At 61.0% G+C, this 16,094-nt stretch overlaps 1 protein-coding gene across 4 annotated transcripts; it reads right to left on the reverse strand.

The window, feature by feature from the left end:
* Window positions 1-5,153: 5,153 nt before the first annotated feature.
* ETV3 (ETS variant transcription factor 3) lies at window positions 5,154-15,182 on the reverse strand. 4 transcript variants are annotated; one of them, XR_012766364.1, is made up of 5 exons: window positions 13,112-13,524; window positions 11,947-12,184; window positions 9,461-9,576; window positions 5,794-7,036; window positions 5,154-5,691 (listed from the first exon to the last, which is right to left on the reverse strand). XR_012766364.1 is itself a non-coding variant. In XM_075445166.1 (5 exons), the coding sequence occupies exons 2-5, from the start codon at window positions 13,155-13,157 to the stop codon at window positions 5,853-5,855; spliced, it is 1,584 nt and encodes a 527-aa protein (XP_075301281.1). In that variant the 5' UTR covers window positions 13,158-13,174; window positions 15,077-15,182; the 3' UTR covers window positions 5,154-5,852. The 4 variants fall into 4 exon arrangements, 3 of the variants coding, with proteins under 3 accessions (XP_075301281.1, XP_075301280.1, XP_075301282.1); XM_075445166.1 differs by adding an exon at window positions 15,077-15,182 and having other exon boundaries at window positions 5,154-7,036; window positions 13,112-13,174; XM_075445165.1 differs by having other exon boundaries at window positions 5,154-7,036; window positions 13,112-13,523.
* Window positions 15,183-16,094: the final 912 nt, after the last annotated feature.

Genomic DNA, 16,094 nt, shown 5'->3' on the forward strand with positions numbered 1-16,094 from the left:
CGTGCACAGCCCACGTGCTGGGCAGGATCGGGCACTGGGGGCTTCGCAGAGCCGGGAGGACGCGGCTGATCCCCGCTCCTCCGCCTCTCGGGGGGCCCTTCGGGTGCCAAGGGGGGGTTACCAGCACCCCGGGCAGCAGCGGGGCTGGAGGCGGTTTTAATTGCCGTTAAGAGGAGGTTGGGACTGGATGAAAGAGCTTTGGGGTTTTCTTGCACCGGTGAGTTCGGGTGGTTCCAACAGCAGCAGGCTCCCGCCGAGCCGGGGGGTGCTCCCGGCCCAAGCCCCGCGGGGAGCGGAGACCCCCGGGAGAAATTCTGGGGGCGGGGGGGAGGGATGCCAAGAGCCCCAGGGGACTCGTGAGCGCGGGGCGGCGAGGGCGCGGGGAAATCCCCGGTGGGTCCGCGGGCTTGCTGCCCTCGGGGGGGGGACCTCCCACGCGCCCAGCTGCGCACCAGCATCCCCCCACCCCGCTGAGCCGCGCAGCCCCCCCCAAAAAGGCTTCGGAAAGTCCCGGAGAGTTTTTTCCCCCCCCCTCCCATTCCCAGCTTTGTGTTTTCCAGCCTACCCTGACGCCGGGCTCCCCGCACGATGCTCCGGCGTCGGGGGGATGCTCGGCCGCGGTGCGGGGCTGCGGTGCTGGCCCCTGGTGCTGTGCCAGGCTGTCTACCCCCATCAGCCGTGGGGTGCAGACCCTCACCCCCCTGTTCCCAGGTCATCTTCCCCACCTGCAAGCAAGAGCACGGGGACAGCGATGGCCTCGGGGTGACACGGAGCAGGTTGGGGACAGGGGACCCCCCGTCCCTGCCCCAGACCCCGCCGGGGCTCCTGCTCCTCCGAGGGAGAAGGGAAAACCCCGTGGGGAGGTTTCTGAATCCTTTTTCCTTCTCCAGGGCTCCGACTGATGCCCTGCGGCGCTGGAGCCGCAGAACCCGGCACCGACTGCGCCAACGCAAGGGAGCTGGGAGCCGGGGGACGCAGCGGGGACCCCCGTCCCACCCCGCGAGGACACGGCGCCGGGGAGCAAAGCCGGGCTCACCTCGCCCCAGGCCTATTTTGGGACGGAGCGGGCGAAACGCGGCCGTGGGCACGGGCAGAGGCCGGGCTCAGCGCCCGTTAGGTCACGGCGATGGCGTCGGCTTGGCGTGACCGCCGCGGGATTTGCCCGGGGGACGCGAGGCGCGACGCCGGGATCATCAGCATGGCCATCGGCGCCCGGCACGAGCTGCTCCGGAAAATTCCGGCTTGGATGTTGCTGGAAATTGCTAAAGACGAAGCTTTGGTTTTCGAGTTTGGGCTCTGATCTCTTGTTATTTCTCCCTGGAGAGCAGACGGCGTTCTGCTCCGGAGCAAACCTCAGCGGGACTGGAATGGGGCTCGTCTTCGCCGTGGGATTGGAAGAGCGTTTGCCGTTCTCCCTTCTAATCGAGAAGCTGGAAAAGCGCCTGTAAAAGTGTGGATTTTGCCCTTATTTTCCTGGCCGCTCTCTCCCTGAGAGGGGCCTGATCCTGCACAGGGGCTGGCAGCATCCCCAGGGTGGGGGACGACTCCTCCAGTCCTCCAGCCAGGACCTGGTTTTCCCGAAAATGCCTCAGATCCCCCCAAGATGGGGCTGGGATCGCCCCACCGAAGCCACTGGGCTCGCCGCGGCCACCAGCAAGAGCAAAGCCCGGCTCTTAACCTCACCCCTAATTGATAAGGACTGATCGAGAAGCGAAAAAAACCCACCCCGAGGATTAGCCGGCTGGGAGGGCCCTGGCGCCTGTGTCCTTGAAATTAACGGGCGTTTAATTAAATACATTTCTTAGGAGGTTAATTGTTTGTCTGAGGAACGGAGCGGAAAGCTCTCGCCAGGCAGCTCGGGGTTTCAGCTGCCCCACGCCCGGTGCTGCTGCCCCAGCAGTTCCGTCGCCGTTCAAAACAGAGTAATGATAATTAATAATAACGATAGAGGAGTAAGAACTGCCGGGAAAGGGGCCGGCCGCGGAGCAGAGCCGGGTGTAAGCACAGGGCTGCGAGCCAGCAGCTCCGTCCCCTTATCCCCTCCTGACACAGATCCCTTTCTGTCCTCGGAAACAAGAGAGAAAGAAAATCAAAGAGCCCCGAGTGGGGACCCCCGCGCCAGCCCCGCTCCACCGGAGGAACCCTGGCGGGGGGAGCCCCGTGAGTCCCTGCGCAGGGAGCGAGACACCGGTTTGAGTCAAATTCACAGAATCACAGAATCCCAGCATGGGGGGGGTTGGCAGGGACCTCTGTGGGTCCCCCAGCCCAACCCCCTGCCCAAGCAGGGTCACCCAGAGCAGGGGGCACAGCACCGCGGCCAGGGGGGCTGGAATATCTCCAGAGAAGGAGACTCCACAGCCTCCCTGGGCAGCCTGGGCCAGGGCTCCGTCACCCTCAGAGGGAAGAAGTTCTTCCTCGGGTTCAGCTGGAGCTTCCTCTGCTTCAGTTTGTGCCCGTTGCCCCTTGTCCTGTCGCTGGGCACCACGGGGAAGAGTCTGACCCCAAAATCCAGACTCTACGAGGGCGCAGCTGGGGCCGTCCCAGCCCCACATCCCCCCTCGTCCAGCTTCAGCTCTGCCCAAAGCCGCGCTTGGAGCAACGCTCCGTCCATCCGTCCGTCTGTCCCGGGACGGCTCTGCAAGCGGCAGCACCGACGCTCCCCGGGATCGCCCCGGCGAGCTCCCGGCAGCAGCGCGACCAGGGCCAGGAGCGACGCGGCCCCCGAGCAGAACCCGCCAAGAACCGAGCCGCTGGCAGAAGCGCTTATTTAAAAGGTTTATTTAACTTTTTAATTTGAGGTAAAATACTTTTTTTGTTTTTTTTTTTTCTTTCAACTTCCATAACAAAATACAGAGCTATCAGATACCCCTGGAAAAAATATGTATATTATACATATATTTCTATAACATTACATCATATATATATAATATATATATGCAAACTTTTTTTTTTTGAGACTTTATAGAAAGTGGAACGTCTAAAGGCACTGCACAATGGAGTATTTCAAGACTACTTTACACGGGTATGTACACATACGCACACGCTCCACCCCGCTCTCCGTGGGCAGCCGGCTCACGCCGGCCCCGCCGCACGCGTACGCATCCCTCCTAATCCCTGCTGAATCAAGTCTAGGAAAGTCAAAGAACATGCCTCAGGAAAAGTGATTTCTTTTTTTAAAATATATATATAAAAAAAAAAACAACACAAAACCCCAACAGCTTTCTATCGGTAAATACTTTCTCCTTAAAAGCACTCTAAAAAAAAAAAAAAATCAATTTTTTTTTTTAAACAATCTGATTACAATTATTCCAAACCAAAAGAAGAAATTAATTTTTTTTCTTTAAACCCACCAGGATCCATAAGAGAGAAAAAAAAAAAAAAAACCAACCCCACAAGTTACTTTAAGAACGAAAACATAATTATGGAATAAATAAAAACAAGGGACAACCGAGCAACGGGTGGAACCTCCCGAGGTTAATGCTTCTGGAGAGGGGCTCTTCCTCCTCCTCCTCCTCCTCCTCCCCTGGATTTGGGGGGCGGCCGGGCAGCGCGGGGCTCGTTCCAGCTCTGCAGCTCGATCAAAGTTCCGCCGGGCTCGGCAAGGCGCAGCCGATCCTCCCGGCCCCGGCTCGCTCGCGTCCGTCGCCACCGAGACAGCGGCTCGTTGTCCCGGTAAAAGTCTCTTTCCTACGGATTCTCTATGACTAAACAAAGCAAAAATGGTTTAAACATTAACATGCTCTTGATTAATTAATTAATACAGGTGGACGTTGAGATTTCAACCATTTAAACTTTACAAGTTTAAATATTTTGGCACATCGGAATATATATATATAGATTTTTTTTTTTTTTTTTCTGCTCGTTTATTTAAAACGTATTTATAAGCGCCCTCCGCCGAGGTCGCCGCTAGGCAATGGGAAGCCTGGTCGGGAGGAGCCCCTGCCCCACGCTGGGGGGGCTCCCCGCCCGCCCACCCCCCGCTCACTGGTCCGGCGGCCCGAGATCCTGAGTCCTTTATCCCTGAACGCCGAGCTCCCGGTTTTTGCAGTGCAATGGCTATGAAGACAACCCCCCCTCCCCTCCCCAGCCCTCCAAACCCACCACAAACTCTTAAAGCCAAACCAGTTCAACTTTTTTTGGGGGAGGGGGACTTTTTTGGGGGGGTTTTTTTTTGCCTTCAGCGCAGGGCGGCTTCCCCCCGTCCCCCGCCCCAGGCTCCGGCACTTGGGGGGTGACGATTTGCATCGCTGCTGGGAAAGGCCTCGTGTTTCTAATTCCTGAGTTCACTCGCCGAGCCCCTCGCCGGGGGTCCGGATCGAGGGGGCTTCTTTCCCCGTCTCCTCCGCTCTCGGCTCCGGTAAATCCCAGCACCGGGGCGGGGGGGGGTCCGGAGCCCGGCCGGGGAAGCCGAGCTCGCCCGGGTGAGCCGATGCCGGCGTCGCCGCGTACCACCACGGCATCTCGTCGCGGCACGGCCCGACCAGCCCCGTGCCCGCCCGCCTGCAGCGTCTCTAAATAATCCTCGGCGACCGAGTCCTCGACCGGAGGAACCCGCCCGCGCCCGCCGCTCGCCTCCGCCCGGGACGCAGCGCTCTCCCCGCAGAGAACGGGTGGTTCCAAGCTCCCTGCGAGGAACCGTTCGGGGATTCTCCCGCCACGTTCCTGGGTGTAACCCGGCGCCTAAGTTAATCAGCCTAACGAGAAACGCGGCTGCGTAGGGAAATAGCAAGATTTACAGCGGGGGAAAAAAAAGCCAACACGGCGAGATTTACAGCGCGAAGCTCAGCCCTGCAGAGACGGAGCCGCCCCGTCGCTCCCACCGGGCCAAACCCCGGAGCTCCCGCGGCACCCAAGCTCGGCGCGGGCTGCGTCCGCCACGGACCCCGCTCGCGTAAAGTGTTCGCGTAGTTAAGGCATGAGTCAAAGTGATAGGGGAACCAAACAAAGGGAATTGGATCGAACAACGCTCCCGTCATTCCTCCGCCATGAACTCACCGCAACCACCTCAGCGCTCGTCTCCCAATCGCTCCCAACTCCACCCATACAATTAGGGGGGGGGGGGGAAAAACCTAGGGTACATTTTAATGCGTCTATTAAAGGCATTAGGTTATTTTTTTTTTTTTTTTTCCCATCCCACTCCCTTCCCTGAAAGATTTTGAAGGTTTTGCTCATGGCTTCTGCAGTATTTCAGCAAGGCGAAAAGGGACGACTTCGCCCACCCCGAAGCGCTCCCGCGCTCCGCCGGCCGGGACCGCGGCGGCTCCCTCCGCGGCAGCGTCCCGCCTCGCCGGGCGCCTTCTGCCCCTTCTCCCCCGCCCCACAAGAGTGCAATATTCCCTCGCCCCGGCCCCGCCGAAATGCAGACGGCTCCCGAGGCCGACGCACGGCACGTCTCGGGCGGGCGGGACATCCTCTCCCACCATCGCACCAGGCTCCGTGTATATATATATATATATATATATATACGTGTGTATATATATATATATATATAAAAAAAGGGAACTAGATGAATTTGGAGATTCCTGCTTCTATAAATACTAGAGCGCATATAAAATAGACCGTGTCTGGAGTTCCTCCGGCCTGGCGGAGGGCCTCGACCCCGCTGGAGTTCGTGCAAGGCCCGAAGCTCGCGCGCAAGGGCGGCCGGCTTCCCTCGCCTCTCCTCCTCGGAGCAAGACAACCGCGTCTCACCTGCAAGTCAACAACGAAAACAAAGAACACAAAACCCCTAGTTTCTAGAATTACCAAACCAGGCTAGCCCCAGCCCCCCGCCCGCCCCCCACGCTCTGCAACCTTGCTACATAAATACACAGATGTTTTCAGCGCAGACGGACCGCGAGGCTCCTCCGGGCTTAGGTGTCGGAGGCGGCAGTGGCCGACACGGCCTTGGGGCCCGCCGCGAGGTGCGGGCTGCCCAGCGCCCCGTTCCAGTGGACGCGGCCGTTGGGACGCTCCTCGGGGATGTCGGCCTGCCGGTCACCGTTCCAGCGGCGCTTGAGACGCAGCTTCGGAGGCATCAGGGCGTCTTCTCTCTTCTCCTGCGCGCCCAATTCTCCGGTGGACTCTCGGGATGGCTTCTCCCCGCTGCTCTCCCCTTGCTCCTGGGATTCTTCGGCCGAGAAAGCGGCCTGGCCGGGCGCCGGCGGGGCTGGGTGCCACGACGGCGCAGCTGGTCTGGCAAACACAGGCCCCTTCTCCTCTTCCAGGCCGGCTGCCGCGCCGGAGCCTTCCTCTCTCTCGCTCTTGTCTTTGCCTCTCGCCGGTGGCTCTTCGGACTCCGCTTCCTTGTCCATCGCGGGCTCGACCTTGACCCTGGGAGGAGGAGTAGCTAGCTGGGGGGCCGCCGGCTCCTCCGCGCTTTCCAGTCTCTCTCTGTTTTTGCGTCCCACGGGGGGAGGCTGCAGCTTGATGGGGAACTGGGGCTGCTCCTCGAGGGGCATTTGGCACTGTAGTGGTGGCACCATGAGCGGGTAGCGGGGGAAAGTCCGCGGACTCAGGTGGTAGTTGAAGACGGAGCAGGCTTGCGAATGCAGGTAGTGTTTCATTTCCTCGGGGTTAAAGGAGAAGCAGCTGCTGCCTGTGAAGGGGCTGAGGCCCGGAGAGGGGCTGTAGGAGAAGAGGGTGGGAGTCAGGGACAACGCCGGAGAGATGGGGACGTTCAGGACCCCGCCGCGCCCCGGCAGAGGGGACACGGCAAAGGGGCTGTGAGGATCCGGGTAGATCCCAGGCCTGCTGAAAAGAGGGAGCATGATATCGGGCTTGCGCTTCTGGTGGTTGACGCTCCCGGCGCCCACGGCGTTGCGCGAGGCCATGAGATCCACGCCACGGCGCCAATCCGAGGAGCTGTCCTCCAGCTCCGGCATGTCCGGCTTCCTCTCGCCGCCGTCGCCCAAGGCTTCTGGGTTGGGTGGGACCAGGGAGCCGCCGGAGAAGCGGCTGGGCTGGGCATCGTCGGTGGGAGAGTGGCTGTCCAGCGGCGGGAAGTGGAAGCGGGACGAGGCCGTGGGGACGGGAGGAGCGCTCTGCGGCACGACACCTGGGGCAGGGGAGAAAGAGAACGGCAGAGAGTTAACGAGCGCGGCTGCCGAGGGAGTTAAATCAGAGGTAAAAAGCTGCTTTTTTAGGCTGCGCCCGCAGGCGTTTGGAAGACCAACACAAAAATACCACGCGCTATCAACGACGCGGCAGACGATTAGATGGGAGGTGCCTTCCCCATCTGCTCCCTTCCCCTGCCCACCCCCAGACCTCGCCACTGCCGGGGATGGAGCCTCTCCTCTCCGCCCCGGCTGAGGTTTTGTGAACCTCCAGTGCCACCGAACTTCCACTTTTGGACGCCCTCCCCTGACCTCCTCGCTCTGGTTTAACCAGAAAACGTCTCGCCGCCGGTGCGTTAGGAGCGCGGTGAAGCAATCGCGCTCGCACGCCGCCGGCAGAAGCGCTGCCGGGAAACCTCAAGCTCTCGGGGCTGACTGAACGTCACGGATTTGTGCTTTTCTGGGAAGACGTCGTCTCTCCCGACGCTTCTGCCGGTAACGCTGCCAGCGCTGGCTCCTCTTCCACCACCTGGCTACAACCCGCTCGTGCCACAGCCAGCCATATTGCAGCAAGCTCCTCCACTTGCTTTCTCCCCTTCACAACGCGCCCGGTCGAGTCTCCCTTTCCTTCCAACCTGCCAGAGTCGAGAGCAGAAACCTGATTCCAGTGCCCCGAACAGGTTTGATATCCCAACCCCCATCCCAGCCAGAAGGAAAGAAAACAGGTTGTAATTAGACAAGTGCATTCCAGTTCTCCAAACTTCTTTTTTTAAATGCGTGCCCCAGAGATAGGAGGGAGTGGCTGCAAACAGGGAAAAGGAACAGCAGTGAGCAATATTGAGCTGGAACTGCCCAGACTCGTCGCTGCAAGTAATTATAGATTCGCAGCGCAGCTCCGTACTACATCTTCCACCCCCACGCTTTGGCTACGGGCTCCTGGCGAACACACTTCCCCCTCCGCGCTGCCATAAAGGCAGCGTGTCCCACACAGGTGAAGCAGAACGCCTTTATGGAGATCTCTCTTCTCCCAGCCCCGTTTCGGGGTTGCTCTTTGCTCAGAGGACAAAGCCTCCTGCCCGGCTGGGGCTGCCCAGGGCCGGGGAGGGACGCAGGTCGCTCCAACCGCCGAGCGCTCGCCGCAGTACGGAGGCACAGCCTACACGAGCAGCGGCGAGAAGCGCTCTTGCCCACACGTAACCTGTTTTTCTCAGCCGCCGGGGTTTCGGAGTCAACATTCAAACCCCACTTTCCCCTGCCCTCTCCCTGCCAGACGGATCTTCAAGGCTTGCCCCGGGGCGCTCCTCACGAGGTGAGAACTCGGCGCTCCGCACTGTAAGAAAGGCTGGTCCAGGCGCCTCCGCGCTCTCTTTGCCGCGCAGAGTTCGCAGCCTCGGCCCTCGCTCTAATGACTTCCAGAAGGGGTGGTGGTTTTTTTTTTTGACAGACTTGATGGCCACTAATTTCCCTGGTTGCGTGGGGGCTGTGCAGTTACGGAGGCAATCGCCCCAGCTGTGGAAATCTAGCTACGGGGGGGGGGGCTTGGCTCCACCCAAAAGGATCGTGCGGGCAAAGGACCCTCTTCCGGAGAAACCCCGGGGCTGCTGGCTGGGACAAACCCGGGGCGAACTCCTGCTACTGCTCCTGGCAAGAGACTCCAAAGGCCTTCTAGGATGAGAAGGGAACAATGATGCTCCATTCCCAAACTCTTTTTCATTATCCTTGAGTGTCAGCACGCCGTTCTGTCGCAGAGAGACTCGAGGAATACCCGAGATTTCAGTCAAACCCAGACGAGTTACTAGTCTTCTCTGGAAACCGCTCTGCGCTCGCTACCGCCTTCCTCTGAACTCCAGCTAGGAGCTGGTGAAGCAAAGTTCCTTCTGACACAAAAGGAGCAGAACTGAAGCAAACAAGGGGCCTTTGCAGCAGCAGGGAGGAGAGCAAAGTGCTGCTAAGCCGCGAACTTTCCGACAGCGCTCACGTGCGTGCCCTGCTGCGCACCTCTAAGCTCCTTGTCAAGAAGGGTCACATTTATATGGCCCCATAAACTTAGGGACAAGCACGTGAGCCAGGCAAGGTCCCTGCAATGGAACAAAACCCCTCTTACCCCAAGGCCGCCCGCCCCCCGACAGCAGAGCAAAGCAAACCCGCGGCACCCATGAAGCCAGGCCCACAAGCAAGCTTGAATAGGAAACCCTAACGCCTCCGGCCTCCCCTGAAGACAACCACAGCCGCGTCGGTGACAAACCCGAGGGAAAGAGCGCTCCAGATAAGGCTTTATCAGCATCCAGGCATTCCCACCGCAGCGGCGCTCATTGCCCCGGCGGTCTTTCGAGCGTAGATGACTGCGAGGGGATCTGCAGAGGCTGCGGGGCCCGCGCTCCGGGAGCGGGGCTGGTTCAGAGAACCAGCCCCCAGCCCGCACTCACCATTCGGCCGAATGTTAATGAAGGGGTAGTTGGGCATCACCAGCTTGTTGAAGTTGAACTTGTAGGTAAACCTTTTGCCTTTTGTCTTGTGGAGAATCCTCTTGTTGTAATAGTATCTGCGAACGAGAGTTAAGGAGATCGATCAAAGCAAGCGGGGATCTGTTTAAAGGTCTCGTTGCTTTTAGCGCCGTCAACATCCACCTCTGACGTACCGACAAAAATGACGCTGCCCAGAGAATTTCTGTCATTAATACAAGAAAATATGCAGTCGAGCGGGAAGTTTCCGAACGACACCCGCTCCTTTCCGAAGGCGTTCTTTAGCGGGTACGCTTCAAACCGTTTCACAGGTCATTGTGTTCCTTAGAACATGTGGGAAAAGGCGAGATCCCGAAGGGAAGTGAAAGCTGAACAACAGGCCAAGCCTGTACGTGCTGGCCTCACCCCTGTCCAAACTGGGACCAGTGCCACGGGTTGGGAGGGGGGGGGTCTCCTGCAAGCATTCCGCGCTGCGCCGGCACCACCTCCCCATTGCCAACTGCCCCGCAGCCAGGGAAGCAGGCACGGTCGCTCCGCGGGGGCTGTGACTGCCGGGGGAACGCTACAGGACCCAGAACCGGAGAGGAAAATGCCGGTGAATCTGTGAGAGGGGAACATGTAGCCGGGCTGGGGCAGCACAAAACTCAGCGCAACGATGGAGCGGAGCAAAAAAGGGACCAAATCACCCAGCCAGCCTCAGATTCGGTTTTTATTCCTGCGATCCCCAAGGCCCAGGGCATCAGGCTGGAAATGGGGAGAGCTGGTTTCCGCCGCTCTCGCGCCTGTGAGCAAGCTGCGTCCCTTCTAGTCTCTTTTAGTAGAGACAGCAGTGACAGGACGAGGGGTAATGGTTTTAAACTAAAACAGGGTAGGTTTAGGCTGGATATAAGGAAGAAATTCTTTACAATGAGGGAGGTGAAACACTGGAACGGGTTGCCCAGAGAGGCGGTGGAGGCCCCATCCCTGGAAACATTCCAGACCAGGTTGGACAGGGCTCTGAGCACCCTGATCTCGTTAGCGGTGTCCCTGCTCGCTGCAGGGGGGTGGGACTAGATGACCTCTAGGGGTCCCTTCCGACCCAAAACTTTCTCTGATTCTACGATTCTGTTCACCTTCGGATTAAAAACACCCCCTGGCCTTCGCAGGCAGCGTCGATGAGGGAGAGCGGGTGCCCAGAGCCAGGCCTGACGGCCTGCCCACCTCCCTTCCTCACCCTCACGGCACCGAAGGCAGAACTCGGCCGCCGAGCCGGCGGGCGTAATCCCCACCGCAGCCTCCTCCCCGCTTACACCCCCACTGTTTGTCCTCAGCCTCCCAACACCGGTGTACAAACAGAGGCGTCACGCGCGGCCCAGCGCCGCCGCTCTCTGTACTTAGGGGGTGGGTTAACGCACGCTGCCACTAAACAAAGCAGGGCCGGCTCCGCGCAGGAGCGGGGAAGGAGCCGCGGGTCCCGAGCTGAAGCGGCTGCCGCTACCCGCAGAGCTCCTGCCCCGCTCGGCACCGAGATGCCAAGAGCTGAGCAGTGTTGGTAAGTGGAGTTGTTTTCCACTCCCGTGCACCAATTACGGCCTCGGTGCCATTCAATTTATTGTTTCCTTCCTGTTCCAGTATGAGACTCTCGTGTTTGCTGCCTTGTTTGTCTTTGTCAGCTCCACCCAGGAGGTATCAGAGGGCGTGAGGCAGCGAAGTCCACGTTACAGGCTGATAATGCCCGGACCTGTCAGGAACCCAGCCACTCCTGCGGGTCACAGCCTTGAAATGCTGCAATACTGCAGAGGGTTGTGCCGCTTTTCCACCGTCTGACTTCAAAACAGGAAGGCTCAAGGCCTTGTCTCACTCCAGGGGACACCGGTGACCAGAGGGTGTCCTTAAGGATCCCCAAACTGGTGCCACCAGGGCTTGGGAAACAGCCAGTGAGGGTCCTTGCCATGAGACCAGCCCTGAACCTCTGCGTGGCACAGCTTGAGCAGTAGAGAGACAAGCACAAGTTCTGTTAGAAAGGGGAGTTGCTTTCTCTGAAACCCTTGATGGTGTGATAATAGAGTAACACCTCTGGTTTCCTCCCACACCTTCCTTGCTCAAGCCAGCGGCGGCAATAGGAGCTGAGAAGAGAGACAGAAAAGCTCCCCGGGAGGAAGGAAGGACGGAATGAAGGACGGACGGCAGGCATCGTGATAACGACACCCTGAAGGAGAGGTGCACCTTCATATCGCGGCGTGGTGAACCAGGGCCTCCCTCCCCCACTCCTCTCATCGCACCCAAGCCCAGCCAGACCGACCCGAGCACTCAGGCACCCCAGAACTCACCACCCCACACAAACCTCGCAGAAACGCAGGTGCCACCGCACCAGGGACGGAAATATCTACGACAGTTGCCCAACGGAGGCAGGGGAGGATGGGAGGAGGGCTTGTTACTGGCCCCCCACCTCCATGGAGACTCCTGCTCACCTGAGCGCCCGGCTCAGCTTGTCGTAGTTCATCTGGGGTTTGCATTTCCTCCTGCCCCACAGCCGGGCCACTTCGTCGGGGTCCTTGATGACGAACTCCCCGTACTCGCCCTGCTGCCAGGCGATGACATGGCGGAACTCCTCCTTCTGCAGCAGCTCCAGGATGAAATGCCAGAGCTGGATCTGCCGCGACCCGGGGCTCGACTCGGTCTTGTAAGCCCACTCTGGGAAATGATAACCTTGGAAAAGGGTGAAAAAAAGGCAAAAAAAAGTCATTCAGACAGCGACAGGAGCTCGCAACCGCTGAGCTCCTCAGCGTATTCATCGTGTTTTCTCCAGAGCCACAAGCGTCGCTGGGGGCTGCGATTCCATGAAACATTCACCGTGGCAGCAGAGAAACCCGGCTCTCCCACTCCACCGCTCGTTTTCTTACTCATGTTAGCCCCCTCTCCTTGGAGCAGCCCCAAACGCCACCGAAGAAAACACCAAAAAGGGTAAAACTGAAAGGGCCGTAAGCGTGAGCAGCAGCGGAAAGGAGCCCAAAAGCTTCAGCCACCACTACCATTTGGGCTCCAGGTGGCTGAAATAAGGCGAATAATCCAGATTTGAGCATTTGGAGCGCGGCTGTGCAGTGCCCGGCGCCTCCAGCTCCCCCCGCTCCCCGAGCACGGCGCCCGCAGATGTTTCTGAGCGACTGCCAAGCCCGGCTTTCTCAGAAGAGTTTCCCAGCACAACTACTACCGCGAGGGCTTGGGGGTTTTTTTTGTTGTTGTATTTTTTTTAAATTTTCCAAATCCTCGTGGCTGCAATTTCAGGCTCCGGCAGCGTGGAAGGAGTTGCGGCACGCTCCAACGCCACCCGCCCCACCATCGCGGGCGGCGACGGGGACAAACCCCCGCCACGAGCTGCGGATCCACCTCCGAGAGCCCAAATCCTCCCGAATCCAACATCCCCCGGGGAAGATTTATTTGCATATTCAACCCGGCGCTCTCCCAAACTCGCCGCCAACCCACCGAGCAGACGTCTGATCGATCCTCGCTCGCACGCGGCTTTTTGCCCACGTAAGAGAGCTTTGGGGAGAGGTGGAATTAATCCCTCCCCGAGCTCTTTTATCCTGGGAGAAGAATTCGTAACAGCTGAGCGACTCGGCCTTTAGACTTCCTTACCTCCTCCTCCTTCTGGCTTATCCACAATGCTGCAGCCTGCTTTCATTTTCTCCCTCCTGCTGACTGCGGAACAGAAGGAAACCGGCATCAGCGACACCGACGCGCACCGTTAGCACCGGCGGCACTCGGGATTTCTCCGGAGAGGCCGCCCGGAGCCGGAACCCTGCCCGTCCCCAGAGACGCCGCCCGGGCTCTCCCCGACCATAACCACCCCCGGCCGGTTTTCCGCCCCAAAATAAAGCCGGAGTAATCCCCGCCGTTAAAATCCGGCGAAGGGAACGCGGCGGCACGGCGGGGCCGGCAGACAGACAAAACAAGCCCAACACAGTTTGTCTTCTGTTAGCAGACGGGCCCCGCTGCCAAGATACACACGGGGCTGAGCTCGCCCAGATGTGCCAGCGAGGGGGGGGGGGGGCGGGGAAAGGGGGGGGACGGGAACAAAACCCCGGCTCCTGCCGGAGCCCCCCGGGTCAGATTCCCGGCGGTTTAGGGCTCGGCTCGAAGCGGTCGCTGCCAGCAACCCTGAAAATCAGGCGTTGGGGTCCGTGCCCCCTGAAAATCAGGTGCTGGGGTCCGCGCCCCCTGAAAATCAGGCGTTGGGGTCCCTGAAAAATCAGGTGTTGGGGTCCCCCCTGAAAATCAGATGTTGGGGTCCCTGAAAATCAGTTGGGGCCCCCCCTGAAAATGAGGTACTGGGGTCCCTGAAAATCAGGCGTTGGGGTCCCTGAAAAATCAGGTGTTGGGGTGTCCCCCCCCTGAAAATGTGGTACTGGGGTCCCCGAAAATCAGGTGTTTGGGTCTGTACCCCCCTTGAAAGTCAGGTGTTGGGGTGTCCACCCTGAAAATGAGGTACTGGGGTCCCCGAAAATCAGGCGTTGGGATCACCCCCCAGAAAATGAGCCATTGGGATCCCCTCCCCGAAAATCAGGAGTTGGGGTCCCCCCCCGAAAATGAGGTACTGGGGTCCCCGAAAATCAGGCGTTGGGATCACCCCCCCCCCAAATCAGGCGTTAGGGTCCCTGAAAATCAGGTGTTGGGGTCACCCCCCGAAAATGAGGTACTGGTGTCCCCAAAAACCAGGCGTTGGGATCCCCCCCCCAAAAAAATCAGGCGTTAGGGTCCGTCCCCCCAAAAAATTAGGCGTTGGGGTCCTCCTCCCCCAAAATCAGGTGTCAGGGTCTGCCCCCCCCCCCGAAAATCAGGCGTTGGGGTCCGTGTCGCCCCCCCAAATCAGGTGTGGGGTCCCCGAAAATATGACGTTGGGGTCCCCCCCCGCGGTAAAATGGGGTCCCCCGGGGTGGGGGGGAGCCGCTGCCACGGCCGCCGGCTCCCGCTCGGCCCCGTTCCCGCCGGGTTTTCCCGTCCGAGGAGGTTCAAAGGCTGCAAATGGCTGCCGGGAGGGGCCGCGGCGCCGCGGCGGCGGCGGGGCCCGGGCTCCCGTTACCGCTCCCTGCCGCCGGCCTGTCCCGGCCTGCCCCGGCCCGCCCGCCGCTCCCGCCCCCGCGGCTCAGCCGCCCGGGCCCTCCCGGTCACCGGATCCCCGCTCCCCGCCGCCGGTGGGAATCGTACGACCCCCCCCCACCCCCCGCCATCCCCAAACGTCCCCCGCCTACGGAGCGAGGCGCCCGGTTACCGGGGCCTCCCCCGCAAGGCTCCACGCAGCTGGGTGCTGAGCCCGCAGCCCTCCAGGTAACCGGGAGCTCCCCGTTACCCCCCCTAAGGACTCCAATCGGCGCCGCACCCCCCCCCATCGCCGCCAAAGTCCTCCGGTAGCCGGGCCCGCCGCCTCCGCCTCGCCGAGGGTGTCCCCCCCCCCGGTAACCGGTCCCCTCCCAGCCGAGGCCTCGCCAGCAGCCGGGCCCGCCGGGTCCCGCCGCCGCCACTCCGAGCCTGCGCGTACGGAGGCCGGGAGGAGGAGGAGGAGGCGGCGGCGGCGGGGGGGCCGCGCCCGGTACCGGGACCCACCTGCGGGGCGGCGCGGGCCGGGCGGGGTGACGCGGGTGCGGTGGGGCGGCGGAGCGCGGCCGAGCCGCGGTGCCGATGCGGGGTGCGCTCCGCCTCGCCTCGCTGCTGCCGCCGCCGCTGCCTCCCCCGCACCGCCGCCGGAACCGGAACCGCCGCCACCGCCCACACGCTTCCGGGCACGCGCCCACGCGCTTCCGCTTCCGGCCCGCGGCGGGCGGGAACCAGCATGGACGGCCCCGCCTCCCCGGCCCGCCCCCCTGTGGCGCTGCGACGGGTGGCGGCGCGGGACAAACGGGGGCGGAAAGCGAAGGGCGCGGCGGGCGGTGGGGGGTGTACAGGGATCCAGCTGTGCGGGGATCCGGCCGTGCGGGGATCCAGCTGTGCGGGGGTCCCGGTGTGCCGGGTCCCGCTATATGGAGATCCAGCTGTGCAGGGGTCCAGCTGTGCGGGGGTCCAGCTGTGCGGGGGTCGTGCTGTATGGAGCTCCAGCTGTACAGGGATCCAGCTGTGCGAGGGTCATGCTGTATGGAGATCCAGATGTGTGGGGGTCGTGCTATATGGGGGATTCAGCTCGGGGAGGATCCAGCTGTGCAGGGGGGTCAGGCTATATGGGGCTCCAGCTGTACAGGGATCCAGCTGTGCAGGGACCCAGCTGTGCGGGGATCCTGGTGTACAGGGGTTCCAGCTGTGCAGGGACCCAGCTGTGCGGGGGTCCTGGTGTACAGGGACCCAGCTGTGCGGGGGTCGTGCTATATGGAGATCCAGCTGTGCAGGGATCCAGCTGTGCGGGGGGCTCGTGCTGTGGGGGTATCCTGCTGTATGGGGCTCCAGCTGTGCAGGGGGCCCACGTTACCAGGATCCAGCTGTGCAGGGCTGCTGCTGCATGGGGATCCAGCTGTGCAGGGGTCCCACTTTGCTGGGCTGCAGCAGTGCACAGGGTGTGACTGTGTCAGGATCCAGCTGTGCGGGGATTCAGCTGTGCGGGGGTCGTGCTGTATGGGGGATTCAGCTCGGGGGG

The sequence above is a fragment of the Opisthocomus hoazin genome, chromosome 30 (assembly GCF_030867145.1).
Source record: "Opisthocomus hoazin isolate bOpiHoa1 chromosome 30, bOpiHoa1.hap1, whole genome shotgun sequence".
Lineage (NCBI taxonomy): Eukaryota > Metazoa > Chordata > Aves > Opisthocomiformes > Opisthocomidae > Opisthocomus > Opisthocomus hoazin.